Source organism: Carassius gibelio, chromosome A7 (genome assembly GCF_023724105.1).
Source record: "Carassius gibelio isolate Cgi1373 ecotype wild population from Czech Republic chromosome A7, carGib1.2-hapl.c, whole genome shotgun sequence".
NCBI classification, from domain to species: Eukaryota; Metazoa; Chordata; class Actinopteri; order Cypriniformes; family Cyprinidae; genus Carassius; species Carassius gibelio.
Window position 1 is genome coordinate 25564890 of NC_068377.1, and position 17406 is coordinate 25582295.

The following is a 17406-nucleotide window of genomic DNA, read 5'->3' on the forward strand; positions in this document are numbered from 1 at the left end:
TTCTATTGAGCTTTAAATGATGGCATATTTTGGGTTTGAGCCTTTTCATTGGTAAAACAACCAGCATTTTTCATATGATTTGAAAGTTTATTCTATTAAATATCAAAAATCTAAAAGTTATGCATTAAAGTTTAAATCTACATGAACACTTCACAGATGATTGTGTCATATATATATATAGAAATGACCCCTTTAAGAAATTCCAAGTAAATATAGGATAGAAGTGTACTTCAGGAGTGCATAAAAGGCTCATATTTTATATTAAAGACATGGGCTCATATCTCCTGAAAAAATGATTTCCAAAGTTTTTTTTTTTTTTATCATAACAGTATCATATGATTTGCAGTTATAGGCTGCCTGCATAAACAAGTCACAAAAAAAAATCACATTTTAAATCACAATTTTTTTTTTAAATGGTCGTAATGTGCAATAAACCAATCAGAGTCTCATCTTCCATTCCCTTTAAGAGCCAGTTGCACTTGTGCCATGATGTATTTGCTATTTACACAGCGGAATTTGGCAAGCGCAAAGACAGAATGCATCTCCGAGATCAAACGGAGCTGTTTATGTGCGAGCAAATAGATAGCCTAATTCTGATACACGTGATGACTATCTATTATGACATGTTGGTATATATATATATATATATATATATATATATATATATATATATATATATATATATATTCTTATTCATTTTTAACACATTATGCGGTGGCACAGAGTTAGACCCTTTTGACTCCACACAGAAACCGCAACCGTGTGGCATGACATCACTTTGTTTTCAAGAGCTGGTGTGAATAAATATAGATTCAAACTCAAAGAGACATGATAGTCTGCGCATGACCTGATATATTTCATTCAGACCCAGAATACAGCGAGATGAATATCACAGAGCACTAAACTCTCATGCAGTCTGTGTTTCATTCACACTTGAAGCCGGAGCTGATATCAGGAAATTCCTAATATGGACAAAAGTGTCCAGCTATCATTGTGGTGCTCACAGGAAAACAGAAACTTATGCAAACATGAAGACATTAATATACGATCACAACAATAAATTGTTTTTCAAGTCCTCTCCAGCAGGTGATAAATAAAGTATATGAACAAAGCAGTGCTAATTGACATTCTATTCTATGACTATTCTGACCTATTATGTGATAAACAGTCTTTGTAGTATATAAACAAATTATTATTATTTGTTATTGTCCAGTATTTATAGATTTCTAAGCCAATTAAAAGCTATAAATTAGAGAAAAACTAAAGTTGCCTATACTACCAGTCAGAACAGTACGCTTTTTGAACAGTGAGCGTGTTAATGTTTTTTTTTTAAAGAAGTCTTCTGTTCTCCAAGCCTGCATTTATTTGATCCAAAGTACAGCAAAACAGTAAGATTTTGAAATATTTTTACTAGCCTATTTAAAATAGCTGTTTTATATTTGAATATATTTCAAAATGTAATTTATTGAACATCCTGGATCTGTTTTTTCACTCTTCTTTATTCTATTTTTATTTATTATAGAAGTATCGGATCGGGACTCAGTATCGGCAGATACTCAAAATCAAATGACTCGGACTCGGGCAAAAAAACCTGATCGGGACATCCCTAATATGTATTTAATTAGCCTACAAAAAATTCTTATGCATTGCAATCCTTTAATTTTTTATATTTGGCATGTTTGTGTGCTGCTGTGCGTCCCTGTGTTTAATAAGCAGCCTGTACGCTCTTTAAATAACAAGGAAAAAACATTGCGACAGACTTTAGACCAGGTTTAAGCTGGTCTATGGCGCAGTCTATTTTCAGCTCCTTAAAATAGCAATGAGCCAGCAATGTGCCTGAACACACCTCTTTTTTTAGACCAGCACGCCCATGAGTGCAAAAATGAGCGCAAATGTATTTGCTAATTAAACGACGTGGCGCTGGATGGGAAAATGCGAACGGCGCCGGACTGAAACTAGCAAACATACTTGAGCTGCGCCTTGCGTCGCATTGCGCCGGGTGTATGATAGGGCTCTGAATGGCCCTGATGTGTATGAAAGTTACAGTATATTTTATAATACTCTGAGTAATATTATATCAGAAGAATAATGGAAATGTGTGATTGCTTATGAAATGAACTGAAAAATACAAGATTTATGGTTCTCCTCCAGTCTTTTTGTTTGAGGTGTGTGTGTAACCTGAATACACTCCAACTCACAGGAACTTGTGCCACCATGGGTACTTGAATTGAGGTTCCCATGGGGAAACAAGCTTATAAATCATACAGAATGAGTATATTGGAGAATGTAAAAATGCAGAAAGTTTTTGTCAGGGGTAGGTTTAGGTGTATGGTTAGTGTAAGATTGATAGAATATACGGTTTGGACAGTATAAAACCCATTACATCTATGGAGACAAGAGTCCACATGTGTGTGTGTGTGTATAAGTGCCCTCTGCAGAGGTGGTCTGTGTTGCAGGAAGAATTGATTTCCTGCTGTCCTTAAGACTGCTTGGCTGATGAAATGGAGGGTGCAAAAGGAGGGATGGAAAAGAGGAATGAGATTAGGAACAAAGGCAAAGAAGGCTAGTGAGATAAAGCACTAAATGAAATAAAAGCGAATGTGGGAAGATGAGGGAGACAGATCACTAATGCTATGAAGTCAGTCTCTGCCTTTAACTCCCTTCACACACACACACACACACACCTCTGAAAGACTTCAATCTCCATGCTGACCTTTGCTCATTTCCATTATGTTTCTGCATTATCAGCCAGAGACCTGAATGATTTTCATTGTGTCACACATTCATCTTTTAAGCCATTCTCTCTAATTGTTCCACATTCATCTTTCTCCTTCTTCTTTTTTACTCCTATTTGCTCCTTCAACCCTTTTTATTTGTATCAATTGCTTCATAAAGCTTCTCTGTCTTTATAGAGAAAAGCGAAATTACTTAAGCGTAATGTGTCTGATTGTGACACAATGAGAGAAAGAGAAATTGAAACTGAAAAACAAAACTTAAGAGAGATCAATTGAAAAAGCGTCTGAGAGAAAGAAAGAGAACAAGAAAGGGAGTGATAGAATGAGAGAAATAGAATGACAGAGATGAGGGAGCTGAGTTGAGGTCACATTTACCTTTATTCTGTGAATTTCAGTAGGAATCCACGTCATCTGCAATTTCTTGGGAGAGCCAAAGATGTCCTCACACAGATTTCATAATGGGTTTGTGCTGTTGGTTGAAAAACAGAAAGCTGCTTGTTTTGAAAATGAATTTTTATGTAAGCTGTGCTTCATGCGGTTTTAATAATGTACAGTCAACCTTTTTTGTCTGTGGAATTGCATCAAAATTGTGTTGATGTGTCCTCACATTATAGATTGAAGAGAGAGATGGAATAAGAGAAGGATCTAGGATGAAAGAAAGAGAACTAGAATGAGAGGGGGAAAAAGAAGTTGAGAGGTTCATTGAACACAATCACTATACAAAATAGAGCAACAAACTGGCTGCTAGATATGCTTTCACAAGACTAAATATGTATTATCCCAGTATGTTTTCTGTACGCTTTTGCTCACCATGGTGACCCTGTGTGTCTGCGTGGACAGTATGTAATGCAGATGGCCTTTATTGTAACATAATAACTTCAGTCATTATGTCATTCAGATCTTATGCGTTGTCTATCTTATGTTTCCGATTAATATGTTGTTCTGTTTTTACATACATCCTCAGCTTTGTCAATATTCGATATTTACAGTATTGCCAATAAAATCATGCTGAATTGAGAAAGATAGAAAGAGAGCAGTCTTCACCTTGCAGAAATCATAGTTTCGAACACAATGCATATTTTGGCCCTGAAACCAGACAGCTCAAGTACACAGCTAGTCTTTATGAGTGTTTGTGAATCAGGTATCTCAGGCTCTAGTTTGGCTCATTGGCATTCTGCTTGATGCTGTATATTTTGTAACACACTCACTGTAACTTGGAAAAAGCCATATAAGCAAACTTATGCTGTTGTTCAAGTGGGTATTTGTGGTCTGTAGTGGCCTTTTGTTCTCAGTTTCTGGGTTTTAAACACAGGCGCACACACACTTGTGTACCTTCTAATACACACACACACTTGCACTGCTTTTACACAGTGCACCTCGTAGCCTCAGAAATCTGACCCACTTTAAATCCCTGTGCTCTCATGCATATGTGATTGCCTCTGTATGTAATCAAAGTGATTAATTTATGACCATCATACCGTATCCATAGCTGCACGCTTATTTTTTCCCTCATTATGATTTGTAGGTGTGTCTACTGAATTCAGGCATCTCTGAGGCCACAGGAACAGGGCCTTTACCACCGAGTTTATAGTTTATAGTCAAGTGAAATGTTACTTAAAGAGCATATTTAACACAAAGTTGACTCGAAGTGCTTTATATTTATTTGGAGTTGGTTCAATTTTTTGTTTTATGTTTATTTGTTTATTTATTTTTCATCAGGCATGCATTTATTTGTCTTAAAATACAGTAATACTGTTATATTGAGAAATTATATTATAAGGTTAAATTACTTTTTACTTTTTATATTTTAATGTAAAAGCAAAATGTTTAGCAGCTTACATTTAAATTTTAGCTGATGTTGATTTTTTTTGCCCAAGCAACATTTCATTTTATGTTTAAGACAGTTTTGTGCTGCTAAATATTTTTGTGAAAATTGTGAACAGCGTTTATTTGAAATTGAAAACTTTTGCATCGTTATAAATATCTCCTGTCATTTTTGATCAATTTAATGCACCCTTGCTGAATAAAAATCTCAGCTGAATAAAATATATATTTTTAATATATTATTTTAAATGTTTTATTTTATTTATGACAGCTGCAACCCAGATAAATAACACCTATCCTCTTTGGCCTCATTGTATCAATCTTTCCATCACACTCTGCTTCATTACTCTTCCCTCCTCTCCTCAATCCTGTCTCACTCTTTGTCTGTCTCTCTCACTTCCTGTGAGCATAAGAGGAAACGGTGTCCCCTGTTGGGTCATTTGCTTCACCTGGTGCTGCTTTCGAGCAAACCAATGTGCCTGATGGTGAATACTGTATCCTATATTTATGCTATATACTGTACATACACAGACTCATAATAATCTGCGTCTCACAGGTGTGTCCCAGGAGAGTGAGGTGGTGATTGTGGCTCCACCACGGAACTCTACAGTGGTCATGGGTCGTCCGGCTGTGATGGAGTGCATGGCTCAGGGTGAACCCAAACCTTTCGTATCATGGAGCAGACAGGGTAAGACGCAAACACAAATATATTACACACACAAGTGCTGCTGTCGATAGATCTAGACTAAAACTGACAAGTTGAAGGTTTTTAGGAGTAGGAGAGCATAGTAGGTTCAATATGTTGAAACAATCACTGCGGTGCCTTTGAATAAAGCACTTAAACCCCTGGGTTGATTAGGAGACATTGTGCTTGTAATAAGTGCATTGTTGTATTGGATTCAAGTGTCAGCTGAATGGCCGAGTTGTAATTAGTGCTGTGTCCACTGTGAACTTTGAGTGCTTACAGAGAACGATGTAAATTAGCCACACAAATTGTGATTTATTAGGTGAGCTTATATGTTTGGTCTGTAGACATGTGGCTCTGCTGCAGCAGACACCCCCCCCCCCCCCCCCACACACACACAATAATGCCAAGACTATTTAAACAGAGAGCATTATTTTCATTAGGTTTCATAAAAAATTAAAAAGTTGTTGTAAAAAATCTCTTTTTCTTTGTTTGAGCGGCGCGCGCTAATGGCAGCCGCAGACGGTCAGTGTCTAGAGTCATTAATGCACGCCTTACCTCCTCCAGTGCTGTACTGACCTCTGATGGTTCATGATGTGCATTGCACACCATTAGAGTTCATTCAAAATCGGATCATTTTTTGCCCCTCAAGCTACTTCAGACACACAAGACTTTCTTTCTGGCATGTGTCACAAAATGGGAGATGTTGTATGGACACTTGTTGATACTGTAGTGCTGCTGTTTGCATGCTTTACTGGAATATTAAACAATCGCCCTCTTCATTGGACAGTAATTGCATTGTATTCAGATTTGAAACAACATGAGGTTGAGTAATTGATGACGGTATTACATTCCGACTTTCCTTTAACTATTCCTTTAACACTTTAACTGTTTTATTAAATATTTATTTTTTTCTTATTAATAATACATGAGACTTGGATGCAGTAGTGACCTGGCTAAATCCTAAAATAGAGCTTTTTCAAGGGTGCTGTTTTTCATATGGACAGCTGCAAACTTAAAAATCTAAATGTCCCTGTTTGCTTAAAATTTTTTGCTTTTTTTCCACAACCTCTTCTTTGGGACCCATAGATGGGAAGCCTATAGCTACAGATGTGGTTGTCTTGGCAACTAACCTAGTGATTCCTGACACCCGCAGTCACCATGCTGGAGTGTATGTGTGTCGTGCCAACAAACCCAAGACCAGAGATTTCGTCTCATCTCCTGCTGAACTTCGAGTACTGGGTAATTGTTTGTCCGTTTTCCTTTTAATGAATCCTTTATGAAACCATTATGGCAATACTGTTGTTTATTATTTTAGGTATTGCTTACTGTATTTGTGTTTGTCATGCAAGTGAACAATGAGAAGAAGAGAATAAATGGTCACTGGAATCGTGATCAATGTTTTTGAACTGCACATTTAAGTGGAATCTTCCATTACTAAACACTATTTAATGTGGTTTGTCAAAGATTGCAGTGCAAATGCAGTGCATAAACTGACTGATCTTTTGATTTAGCTAGATGCTTGGGAAATGTAGACATTTCATAAAGAATAACTCATTTATAAAGAAGCAATCTCAAGCAAAAAACCATGAAACAGTCAAGAAATCTTCTGCATGGAAGTACAATATAATTGTTCCTCCGAAAACCTTTAGAAACTATTTTACGCACTAGGGGAGGCTTCATCTAATTGATTCCCATCTGTTTTGCAGGGAGGGAAAATAATAGTAGATTTTGTTTTTAATCCTTGAAAAATTATACTAAAATAATTTTAAAGCTTGTGTTTATGTTTGAACCTACAATATGACTCATTTTATGGATGTAATAAAATAGTTTTTACCCATTGGCTGATTTATACATGATTACTCTGACACTTATTCTGTATTACTTATATTTCATACAATAGCTAATATGAACTTTCAAGAAACAATAAATTAATCTTGGTTAATTTATGTATACACTTTTTCCCCAAGTATACCTTTCAAAGTTAACATTAACATAGTTCAAGGAATAAGACACCCAAAAATAAAAGTTGACTGAAAATGTACTTGCCCTCAGGCAATCCAAGATCTACATGAATGTGTTTCTTCATCTGAACAGATTTGCATTACTGTATATCACTTTCTCACAAGTGGATCTTCTGCAGTGAATAGGTGCCGTCAGAATGAGAGTTCGAAGATCTGATAATAACAATAACGCCAATCAAGCAGTGGATTAACTTTGAATTATTGATGTTTTTATCATCTGTTTGGACTCTCATTTTGACGGTACCAATTCACTGTGGAGGACCTATTGATGAGAAATTGATGTAATGCTAAATGTCTCCAAATCTGTTCCGATGAAGAAAGAAATGGCCTGAGGGTGAGTACATTTTCAGCAAATGTTCATTTGTGGGCAAACATGAATAAAAAATTTATATTTATATTAACATTAACCTGGCAGTTCATGTTACTTAATAAGTTGTAGCAATATGTCTATATGATCCTCAGTTTATTTTCTTTTTTTCCCCCACAGCTCCACCAGTCATCCTCCAGCCCCCAGAGGCGGTGTCCCTGTCCCGGGGGAATACAGCTCGGTTTGTGTGTAATAGTTCGGGTGACCCTCCCCCTGCTCTGCGCTGGCTGAAGAATGGTGAACCGGTCCAGTCTAATGCCCGGGTTAAGACTCAGAACCCTGGAGTTCTGCTCATCAACCAGCTGCGGCTGGACGATGCAGGATACTACCAGTGTATTGCTGCCAACAGCCTGGGCACCGCCTGTGCCACTGCCAAGCTGTCTGTCATCGTGAGGGAAGGGCTGCCTAGCCCTCCCCGTCATGTGTTGGCCATACCCCACTCTAGCACTTCTGCCCTGCTCACCTGGGACCCACCTGAACATAACAGTGACCAGATCATTGGGTTTTCAGTACACTACCAACGCACGGCAGGTAAGAGAGAAGTATTTTTTATTTGTTCTGAGGTGCAAGTCATTTATTATGTATGAAAATTATTATATTCAGTAGCTTCTCCTACTTTTCTTAGTGCTGTATAGTTGCAGTTTATCAGGAAGTGACGATTTTGTTCTATTTGACTCGTTGGATGGAAACGCAGCTTGTTCGCAAATGTTTTTTGCGATATTCCAATTTTGCGCATAAGTTATTCGCAACTTTGGATGGAAATCCAGCTACTGATTGGGTCACGCTTCTCTTCATTTAGAAACTCATATCCAAAGGATTATCGTAAAACATATTTTGGCTACGTCAAATCTTTAAAAGCAAATGTACTGTCTATTTGTGTGTTGACAGGCTCAGACAACATGGAGTATCAGTTTGCAGTGAATAATGACACAACAGAGCTGCACGTAAAGGAGCTGCTCCCTCACACAACCTACACTTTCTATGTAGTGGCCTACTCGCTCATTGGGGCCAGCCGCCCGTCACTGCCCGTTACCGTGGAGATGCTAGAGGATGGTGAGCACTGACTAAAGGGGAGAGGTCAGCTTTTCAATGCAGAGGAATGGGGATTGACTCATTTATTTGACACATCTAAAAGTGCAGTTATTTTTCTACCTTAGTAAAGGTTTCTTACACCTGAAGCACGTTATAAATGATGTGTACTCACAATCTATGGTCGGAAGCACGCTATTATACTACTTGTGCCATTGCGATTTGCATACTGTGCAATATGCACATTTTTATGCATAGAATATATGAACATTTACATTTATGCATTTAACAGACGCTTTTATCCAAAGCAACTTACAGTGCATACAGGCCATACATTTCTTTTTACCATTATCTGTGTTTCAAGAACTGAAAAAATGAAGTGGGGAATGTTGGACACTCAAGTGTTGCAGCATTCCTTTCATAGCGGAAAGAGAGGGGCTATCAGTCTTTAATGCTGGATGATAAAATAGCCTTATAAAATGGATAAACTAGACGACAGAGTACATAGTGCATAGTGTAAATGCATAGTTCATCATTTGGGACACGATACTGTTTTAAAATTAAATTAAATTAAATTAAATTAAATTAAATTAAATTAAATTAAATTAAATTAAATTAAATTAAATTAAATTAAATTAAATTAAATTAAATTAATGCATTTAGCTGACGCTTTTATCCAAAGCGACTTACAGTACATTCAAGCTATTAATTTTTACCTATCATGTGTTCCTAGGGAATCGAACCCCCAACGCTTGATAGCACAATGCTCTACCAGTTGAGCTACAGTTTTGTAACTCTTTGTTTGCTTTGTGCTCTCTGCAGTTCCCAGTGCTTCTCCACAGCTGTCCCTGCTGAGTACATCTCCCACTGACATGAGAGTCATGTGGCTTCCTCTGTCCTCACAGCTGAGCCGCGGAGCCATCACACGCTACCGCATTGACTACAGAGCGCTGGAGCAGGGTAAGACAGCACAACCTACTGACCCTGTGGTGTAATCCCCGGAAACCCTGACATATGACATTATAGTCATAATGGTTTTTACAGTTTATTAAACCTTTACAAAAAATATACATAGGAGAATGTGGAGGTCATACTTGAGGAGAAAAAAATATAGATTTTGTTCATATATATCCTCGCATTTTGGTGGAGTTTCTGATATTTATATGGCCAAGAAGTAAGATAAATGCATTGAAATACAATGTTGATTAAGCAATAGCAAGCAATAGCAAATTTGATGTACAAATACATGTTTCTCAAAAGCCTGATGTATCATATTCGGATTAAACTTTTAGAATTAAACTAAAAGGTCTTTTACTTGCTAAAAAAGTACAACCTATCAGTCAAACATCAAAGGCATGTAATAAATCGTGTATAACAGGTATTTCAGCAAAGTTTTGATTGTTAATCACAGGGAGGCTTTTGAGAAATTTGCATATGCAATATGATACAGTACGATTTCTATGGTTAAGATCTATTTAGGCTGTGTGTGAGGCTTGAACTTGAAACATGTTGATGGATGCATTTTGGCTGAATAATTCGTAGCTTTTTTCATTATCTGTAGTCACAAGTAGGGCAGCAGGCATGTCTGGGGTATTTTAAGAATAATAATAATAATATTTTATTTGTCCCACTTTTGTTTTGTGCAATAAAGATAGACTGCAAAAAAAGATACTTGCATCAGTAACAGTCACACACTTGTGTCCTTCACACTAGAGCTGAATATCACAGACATGGCTGATTGCTCTGGCTTTGAGTGCTTAATGAACAGTAATAAAGGTGGAACAAAAGACAGATTCAGTCTGATGGCCTGTGACACAGAATGAGAAACAGAAGCAAACTCAATTCAGACATCCAGACATTGTTCATGCTTCTTTATCAGCCAGCTGCAGAAATTATTTTCAGTGGCATACTTATTTTCTGACATGTGTTTGTGTGTGTGTGGCCTCCAGTGGATCACATATACTCTGTGGAAGTGGGTGGGAATGAGACACAGGTGACTTTAAAGGATCTGAAACCAAATCAAACATACCAGATCCGGATTGCGGCGGGAACACGAGCTGGGTTTAGTCAGTCGTCTGAGTGGGCCTCGCACCACACACCAAACCTTACTCAGGGTGAGTGAACACAAACACATACAAATGCCCTATATGCACAATGATACCAGTTTCAACTCACACAAGGTTAAACTTATATGCAGTGGTGCCTCCAAGGGACGGCCGGTGGGCTGTTGATCCCTCTAAAACAACACTGACCACCCCATTGGTCTTGTAGTCACCAAGACTATACATTTTTGTTTAACTTCAACTAAAATAGTTATTAGAACATCTATGTGAATGATCAGACATGGCCAAAAACTTTAAATATTTAGAATATTCACTGATAGAAAAAAACTCTCAGGTAAACAACATGCTACAACAATGCTTTATTTCCCTAATATATTTTTTGTGTGTGTATAGTTTAGATCTTGTCTGCTCTGGTACGAAGTTTAAATCTATAGTCAAGTACAAAGTCCTAAATACACTGCTGTTCATAGCTGCATTTTTTAAATCCAAATCACAATAAAAACAGTAATACTGTGAAATATTATATATAAGTTTTCTATTCTAATAGATATTGAAATGTCATTTATTCCTGTGATAGTAAAGCTTAATTTCCAGCAGTCAATTACTCCAGTCTTGATGATCCTTGCAAAATCATATGCTGCTTTGGTGGTCAAGAGATATTTCTTGTTATTATTAATGTTGAAAACATTTGTGCTGCTTAATATTTTTGTGGAAATTGTCAAACATATTTTTCAAGATTCTGTGATGCATAAAGAGTTCTAAAGAATGGCTTCTAATTGAAATAGGAAGCTTTTGTAACATTATAAATGTATTTACAGTCACTTTTGGTCAATTTAATGTGTCCTTGATAAATAGCCAAAAAAAAAAAAAAAACTAATCCTAATATCCCCAAACTTGAACAGTAATGGATGTTATGATAATTTTAGCATACAATCTGATGATGAATCTATTTTTCTGTTTAGTCCATAGCCATTTTGAAGTCATTAACCCATATTATTTAAATTTTGTATCAAAATTAAATAAATGTAATTATTTATTGTGATATTTCCCATGATAAGACATTGGCTATTCTTGAAGCCTAAATGAGCGATTAAACATGGGTAAATAAAATAGTCCGGTCATTCTGGTCCACATGAATTATGGCAGTGGGATAAGCTTGCAGGCTTGTTTTAAATACCACTTTAATTTGTATGCAGTTTTCAACATCCTTCATTAAAAATGTCCTGGAGGCGCCACTGCTTATGACAGCCCTGCTAGTGCACACACAAAAAACTGCCATTCTCACCAATACCCTCTTCTGTCTTTCCCAGTGCTCTTTGCTCCCACTGAGCTCAAAGTGAGAGCCAAAATGCATTCCCTCCATGTCACATGGCAGCCACCGCCCAATCACACTCAAATCATCGGCTACAAGCTTTCCTGGAGGGAACTGGATGGAGAGGAGCTGGCCAATGAGGAGAAGCCTATGATCAACGAGAGGATTCAGCAGATCAAACTGAGGAAGAGAGTTAAACACCATGAGGTCACAGGACTTGGTGCGACTTTATTTACATAAACTATACTCTTGCATACAAATATACTAATTCATTTTCTAATAAAAATGTAAAAATAAGGGAAGGGAAAACTGAAGATCAGCTGGCTGTATTGTCTAATTGCCAGCAGTGTACACCAGGGTTATTATAGTTAACTAAGACTAAAACCATAAAAAAATCATTATATATATTGTCATAAGCATGTGTGAGTGTGTGTGTGTGTGCATGTTTTTGTGACATATCAGGACACAACTTTGTGTAATGGGTATGATACAGGTATTACAAGGAGAGGGTGACTTATTAGGACATAACACATGTCCCCATTTTTCATAACGCTTATAAATCATACAGAATGAGTTTTTTTTGAGAAAGTAAAAATGCACAAAGTTTCCTGTGAGGGATATAGTATAAAAATAAAAATAAAAATTCTTATATGCCAGTCATTCATGTGATTGTTTTACTTGTCTGATTGTTTCAGCTCCTGATCAGCTGTACGAGGTGAAGGTTTGGGCCTTTAATAAACAGACTGAGGGATATCCTGCTGTCTGGAAGGGCAGAACAGAGAAGCTCACACGAGGTGCGTGTGGTTGTGAGGACATCAGATCAGATCTAGCTGTCCTGTGGATTGAAATGGGAGTACATCTGGGTGTATGTGTCTGTGTGTGTGTGTGTGTGTATCGTTTTCTTAGTGCGGACAACAGACTCTCTCCCACCATTGCCACCCATCAGTGTTAGAGCTCGTGCAAACGGTTCCACTTCTATCTGGCTCCACTGGGAGAAACCGCACTTTAGCAATGTGCGAATCATCAACTACACTATACGCTGCAGCCCCGCAGGAATACGCAATGCATCGCTGGTCTCATACTATACCAGGTACTAGGCATATGCATAAACATGTTCATGTTTCGATAGATTTTAAGCAATCATTATGAAATAAGCTCTGAAAGCACACAAACATTTATCTCCACATTGAGAATACATTTACCAAAAGCCATTAATGAAAATTGCACATTCTCTTTTTCATAATTTTTTGTGAATTTGAAGTAAATATTGTGTGTCAAATATTTTATAAGCATTTTCTCTCACTACATATTATATTTATTATATCTGACAGATATATTTTTTAAAGACTGATCATGAATTTTTCATTTATTTAGAGTCATTTATAATTTTGCAATCAAATCTACTCATCTACCGGAAAAATATTAAGCAGCACAACGGTTTTCAACATTGATAATATGACTGTCAGGATTCCACCACCATCATCATCACTCCCTCCACCCACTCGCTCGTCATCCCCTGAATATTAATTGTCATCACCTGCATCTCTTCATCCTCATCACCGTCACCTGCTATCCTTCATCACGGCTCACCCTTATATACCCACTCTCAACCTTCAGTCTCCGTCTGATCTCGTCATTACATGGCTTACAGACTCTATCTCAACACTCGCCTGAGAATCCGCGAATCTTCTGAGAACCCTCAAAGATCGGCCAATCTTCTTCTGCCTTCAGTCCTCCTTCGGTGATTCCACTTCCACTTACTGTGATCAGAGATCGTTCTGTTGTATTGATATTGGTCCATACTCGCTCTCACTTTGATATTCCCGTCTGGTTCGGAGCATTCTGCTAATAAAACTCACATACGGTCCATCCTGTCTGCCTCCTGTCTCGTTTGTGACAGAAGATCAGACCAAAGATGCAGAATCCTACGGAGCCTGGGGGAAATCCATCTCAAGACCCGTTTGCCGAACTAGTGCGAGCAGTGCGCCAGTCAATCTTCTCTTCTTTACCGGACAACCCTTCCGCCATCCCTGAAGCAATCCTTCACTCTGCACGCCAACATCAACTTCCGCAAACACCCGCTACTTCGCCGGCTGCCTCTGCGAGTCCCATGGCCCGACCAGCGCCGTTCAGTGGTGAGGAGGAGGATTGCAGCGGTTTTTTGCTTCAGGTTTCACTATATTTCCAAATGCAAGCGCATCAGTTTACCGATGATTCCGCCCGGGTGGCCTTTATTATTTCTCTACTCTCTGGCAGAGCTCTCCAGTGGGCACAATCTCTTTGGAATTCAGACTCCCCAGTGTTAAAGTCCCTGTCAGGTTTCATGTCTCATTTTAAGGAAGTCTTTGGCCAGGCTGTTTCAGATCTCTCAGTTCACGATCAGCTTTACAATCTCCGTCAAGGAAACTCCTCTGTCAGTACGTATGCCCTCCAGTTTCGCACCCTGGCGGCATCCTGTGGCTGGAACGAGTCGGCCCTGATTACCGCTTTCCGCCACGGCCTGAATCCGAACATCCGTCAGCTATTGGTTGTTTATGATGACTCCATGGGAATTGAGAACCTCATTCAGAAGACCATTCGAGTTTCACAACGCTTATCTGCCTGTGACAATCCGTCTACCGCTGTCAGTCCTCCGTCCTCGATTCCCATTGCTTCTCCTCCAGCACCTGAGCCCATGCAAGTGGACTCCACCCATCTCACTCCTTCTGAGCGCCAGCGTCGTATCCAGCTTCACCTCTGTCTGTACTGCGGGAGCGACAATCACCTCATCTGCTCCTGTCCTGTTCGACCTCAACGTTCTGCGGTAAGCTCCATTCAGATCCCTCCTAAAGTGGAATCTTTAAATCGTACCATGGTTCATCTACTAACCCCGCATATCTGTGTCTCAGCGCAAGCCCTTCTCGACTCCGGTTCAGCGGGGAACTTCATTTCAACCCAGCTCCTCCAAAAACTGAACGTCCGCAAGCACCGCAGCCTTCAAGAGCTCAGAGTTCAAACCATCCAAGGAAAGCCGCTGGGTCGAGGTCGAATCAGTCATGTCTCTCCCACATTAACGCTCCGCATTGGCTGTTTACACACAGAAGAGATCTCATTCTTGGTGCTGGAGGAGTCTACTGCTGAGCTCATCCTGGGACGCCCCTGGTTGATCCAACATCAGCCCACCATTGACTGGAAATCCGGGGAGGTTCTTCGTTGGGGAGAAAACTGTACACATACCTGTCTAGCTCCAGTCAAGAAGAAAGCCCTATCTTCTCCCTCTTCTTCGTCCTCCGTGCTCAAACCCAAACTCCCAGTCTGTTCGACTTCAGTTGAGAGTCCAGAAGTCCAGCATCAAGTGGAGATTCCTGCTGAGTACAGGGGGTTCCAGGATGTGTTCAGCAAGCAGTTGGCGACCAAGTTACCACCCCATCGGCCATGAGACTGCGCCATCGACCTGCTACCTGGAGCCACTCTACCTAAAGGCCGTATCTACCCTCTCTCCATCCCGGAACAGAAGGCCATGGAGGAGTATGTGAAAGAAGCCCTTCAGCAGCAGTTCATCCGACCATCGGTTTCACCTGCCGCTTCCAGCTTCTTTTTCGTGGCTAAGAAGGATGGAGGCTTGCGACCGTGTATTGATTACCGCCATCTCAACTCCCAAACGGTCAAATTTCGCTACCCCCTTCCTCTGGTCCCAGCAGCCCTGGAACAACTACGTGGGGCCGGTATATTCTCCAAGTTGGATCTGCGCAGTGCATACAACTTAATCCGTATCCGTCGGGGTGACGAGTGGAAGACTGCTTTCGTCACCCCTTCCGGCCACTATGAGTACAGGGTAATGCCGTTCGGCCTATCCAACGCCCCTGCAGTCTTTCAGAATTATATGAATGAAGTGTTCCGAGAGTACCTCAATAGATTTGTTGTAGTCTACTTGGATGATATCCTCATCTATTCATCATCACTTCCTGAACACAGACGCCATGTCACTCTGGTCCTGCAGAAATTGAGAGCCCATCACTTATTCCTGAAATTGGAGAAATGTGAATTTCACACCACGTCGGTACAGTTTTTGGGCTATATCATAAATCAGCATGGTGTGCAAATGGACCAGAGGAAGGTGGATACCATCCGGAACTGGCCGCAGCCCACTACAGTGAAAGAGCTTCAAAGATTCCTCGGATTTGCCAACTTTTACAGGAGATTCATCCATAACTACAGCCTTATCAGTGCTCCTCTGACCTCCTCTTTGAAGGGCCAGACCAAGTCTCTATCCTTCTCCCCCGAAGCCATCCAAGCCTTCCAACAATTAAAAGACGCCTTTTCAACCGCTCCCGTCCTCGCCCATCCTGATCCAGATCTGCCATTTGTCGTCGAGGTTGATGCGTCTTCTACTGGAGTAGGAGCAGTCCTCTCCCAGCGGCAGGGTGAACCTTCCAGACTCCATCCATGTGCCTTCTTCTCCAAGAAGCTGTCCCCGGCGGAGCGAAACTATGACATCGGAAATCGGGAACTGCTTGCAATCAAGCTTGCCTTGGAAGAGTGGAGGCATTGGCTGGAGGGAGCCAATCACCAATTTCAAGTAATCACCGATCATCGTAATCTGGAATACCTCAAAGAAGCCAAGCGGCTCAATCCTCGTCAGGCCCGCTGGGCTCTCTTCTTCACCCGTTTTGATTTCGTTGTTACCTACCGACCCGGCTGTAAGAATGGAAAATCTGACGCTCTCTCTCGCCTCCATCATTCCTCGTCTGAGGAGTACCGCCATGAACCCATTCTCCCTCCAGCCGTGTTCGCCTGTCCAATCCTCTGGGACATAGACGATCAGATATCCCAGGAAAACCGTCTCCATCCCGCTCCGCCGGGAGGTCCAGAGGGGCTCACCTTTGTACCTCAACAATTCCGCACCGCCCTTCTGGACTCTGCTCATACAGCTCCGGGCTCTGGTCATCCAGGTAGCAGGCGTACCCTCTCGCTCCTCAGTCAACGGTACTGGTGGCCATCTATCTCCCAAGATGTCTCCCGGTTTGTCCAATGGTGCTCAGTCTGCGCCATCTCTAATACTCCCAGAAAACTCCCGGAGGGTAAACTCGTACCTCTTCCTATACCCCGTCGTCCATGGTCTCATCTAGGTGTAGACTTCATGACTGACCTTCCTAAATCTAACAACTTCACCTGTATTCTAGTAGCAGTGGATCGGTTCTCGAAGGCTTGCAAGCTGATCCCCTTACCTGGACTCCCTACCGCCTTTGAGACCGCGGAGGCTTTGTTCCACCATGTTTTCAGAAATTTTGGAATTCCCGAAGATATAGTATCGGATAGAGGTCCGCAGTTCATATCTCGTGTATGGCAAGCCTTCTTCCGACTACTTGGGGTAACTGTTAGTCTATC

The 17406-nt window shown here is 40.2% G+C and overlaps 1 protein-coding gene across 1 annotated transcript in view; it reads left to right on the top strand.

The window, feature by feature from the left end:
- The window catches only part of LOC128016949 (immunoglobulin superfamily DCC subclass member 4), a 70009-nt gene that overhangs the window by 35164 nt on the left and 17439 nt on the right, over positions 1-17406 (top strand). The window contains exons 5-13 of the mRNA XM_052601920.1: positions 5116-5247; positions 6334-6486; positions 7756-8166; positions 8524-8688; positions 9487-9624; positions 10614-10778; positions 12038-12259; positions 12735-12833; positions 12946-13129. Coding sequence (XP_052457880.1) covers positions 5116-5247; positions 6334-6486; positions 7756-8166; positions 8524-8688; positions 9487-9624; positions 10614-10778; positions 12038-12259; positions 12735-12833; positions 12946-13129 — 1669 coding nt within the window. The remainder of the gene's footprint in view (positions 1-5115; positions 5248-6333; positions 6487-7755; positions 8167-8523; positions 8689-9486; positions 9625-10613; positions 10779-12037; positions 12260-12734; positions 12834-12945; positions 13130-17406) is intronic.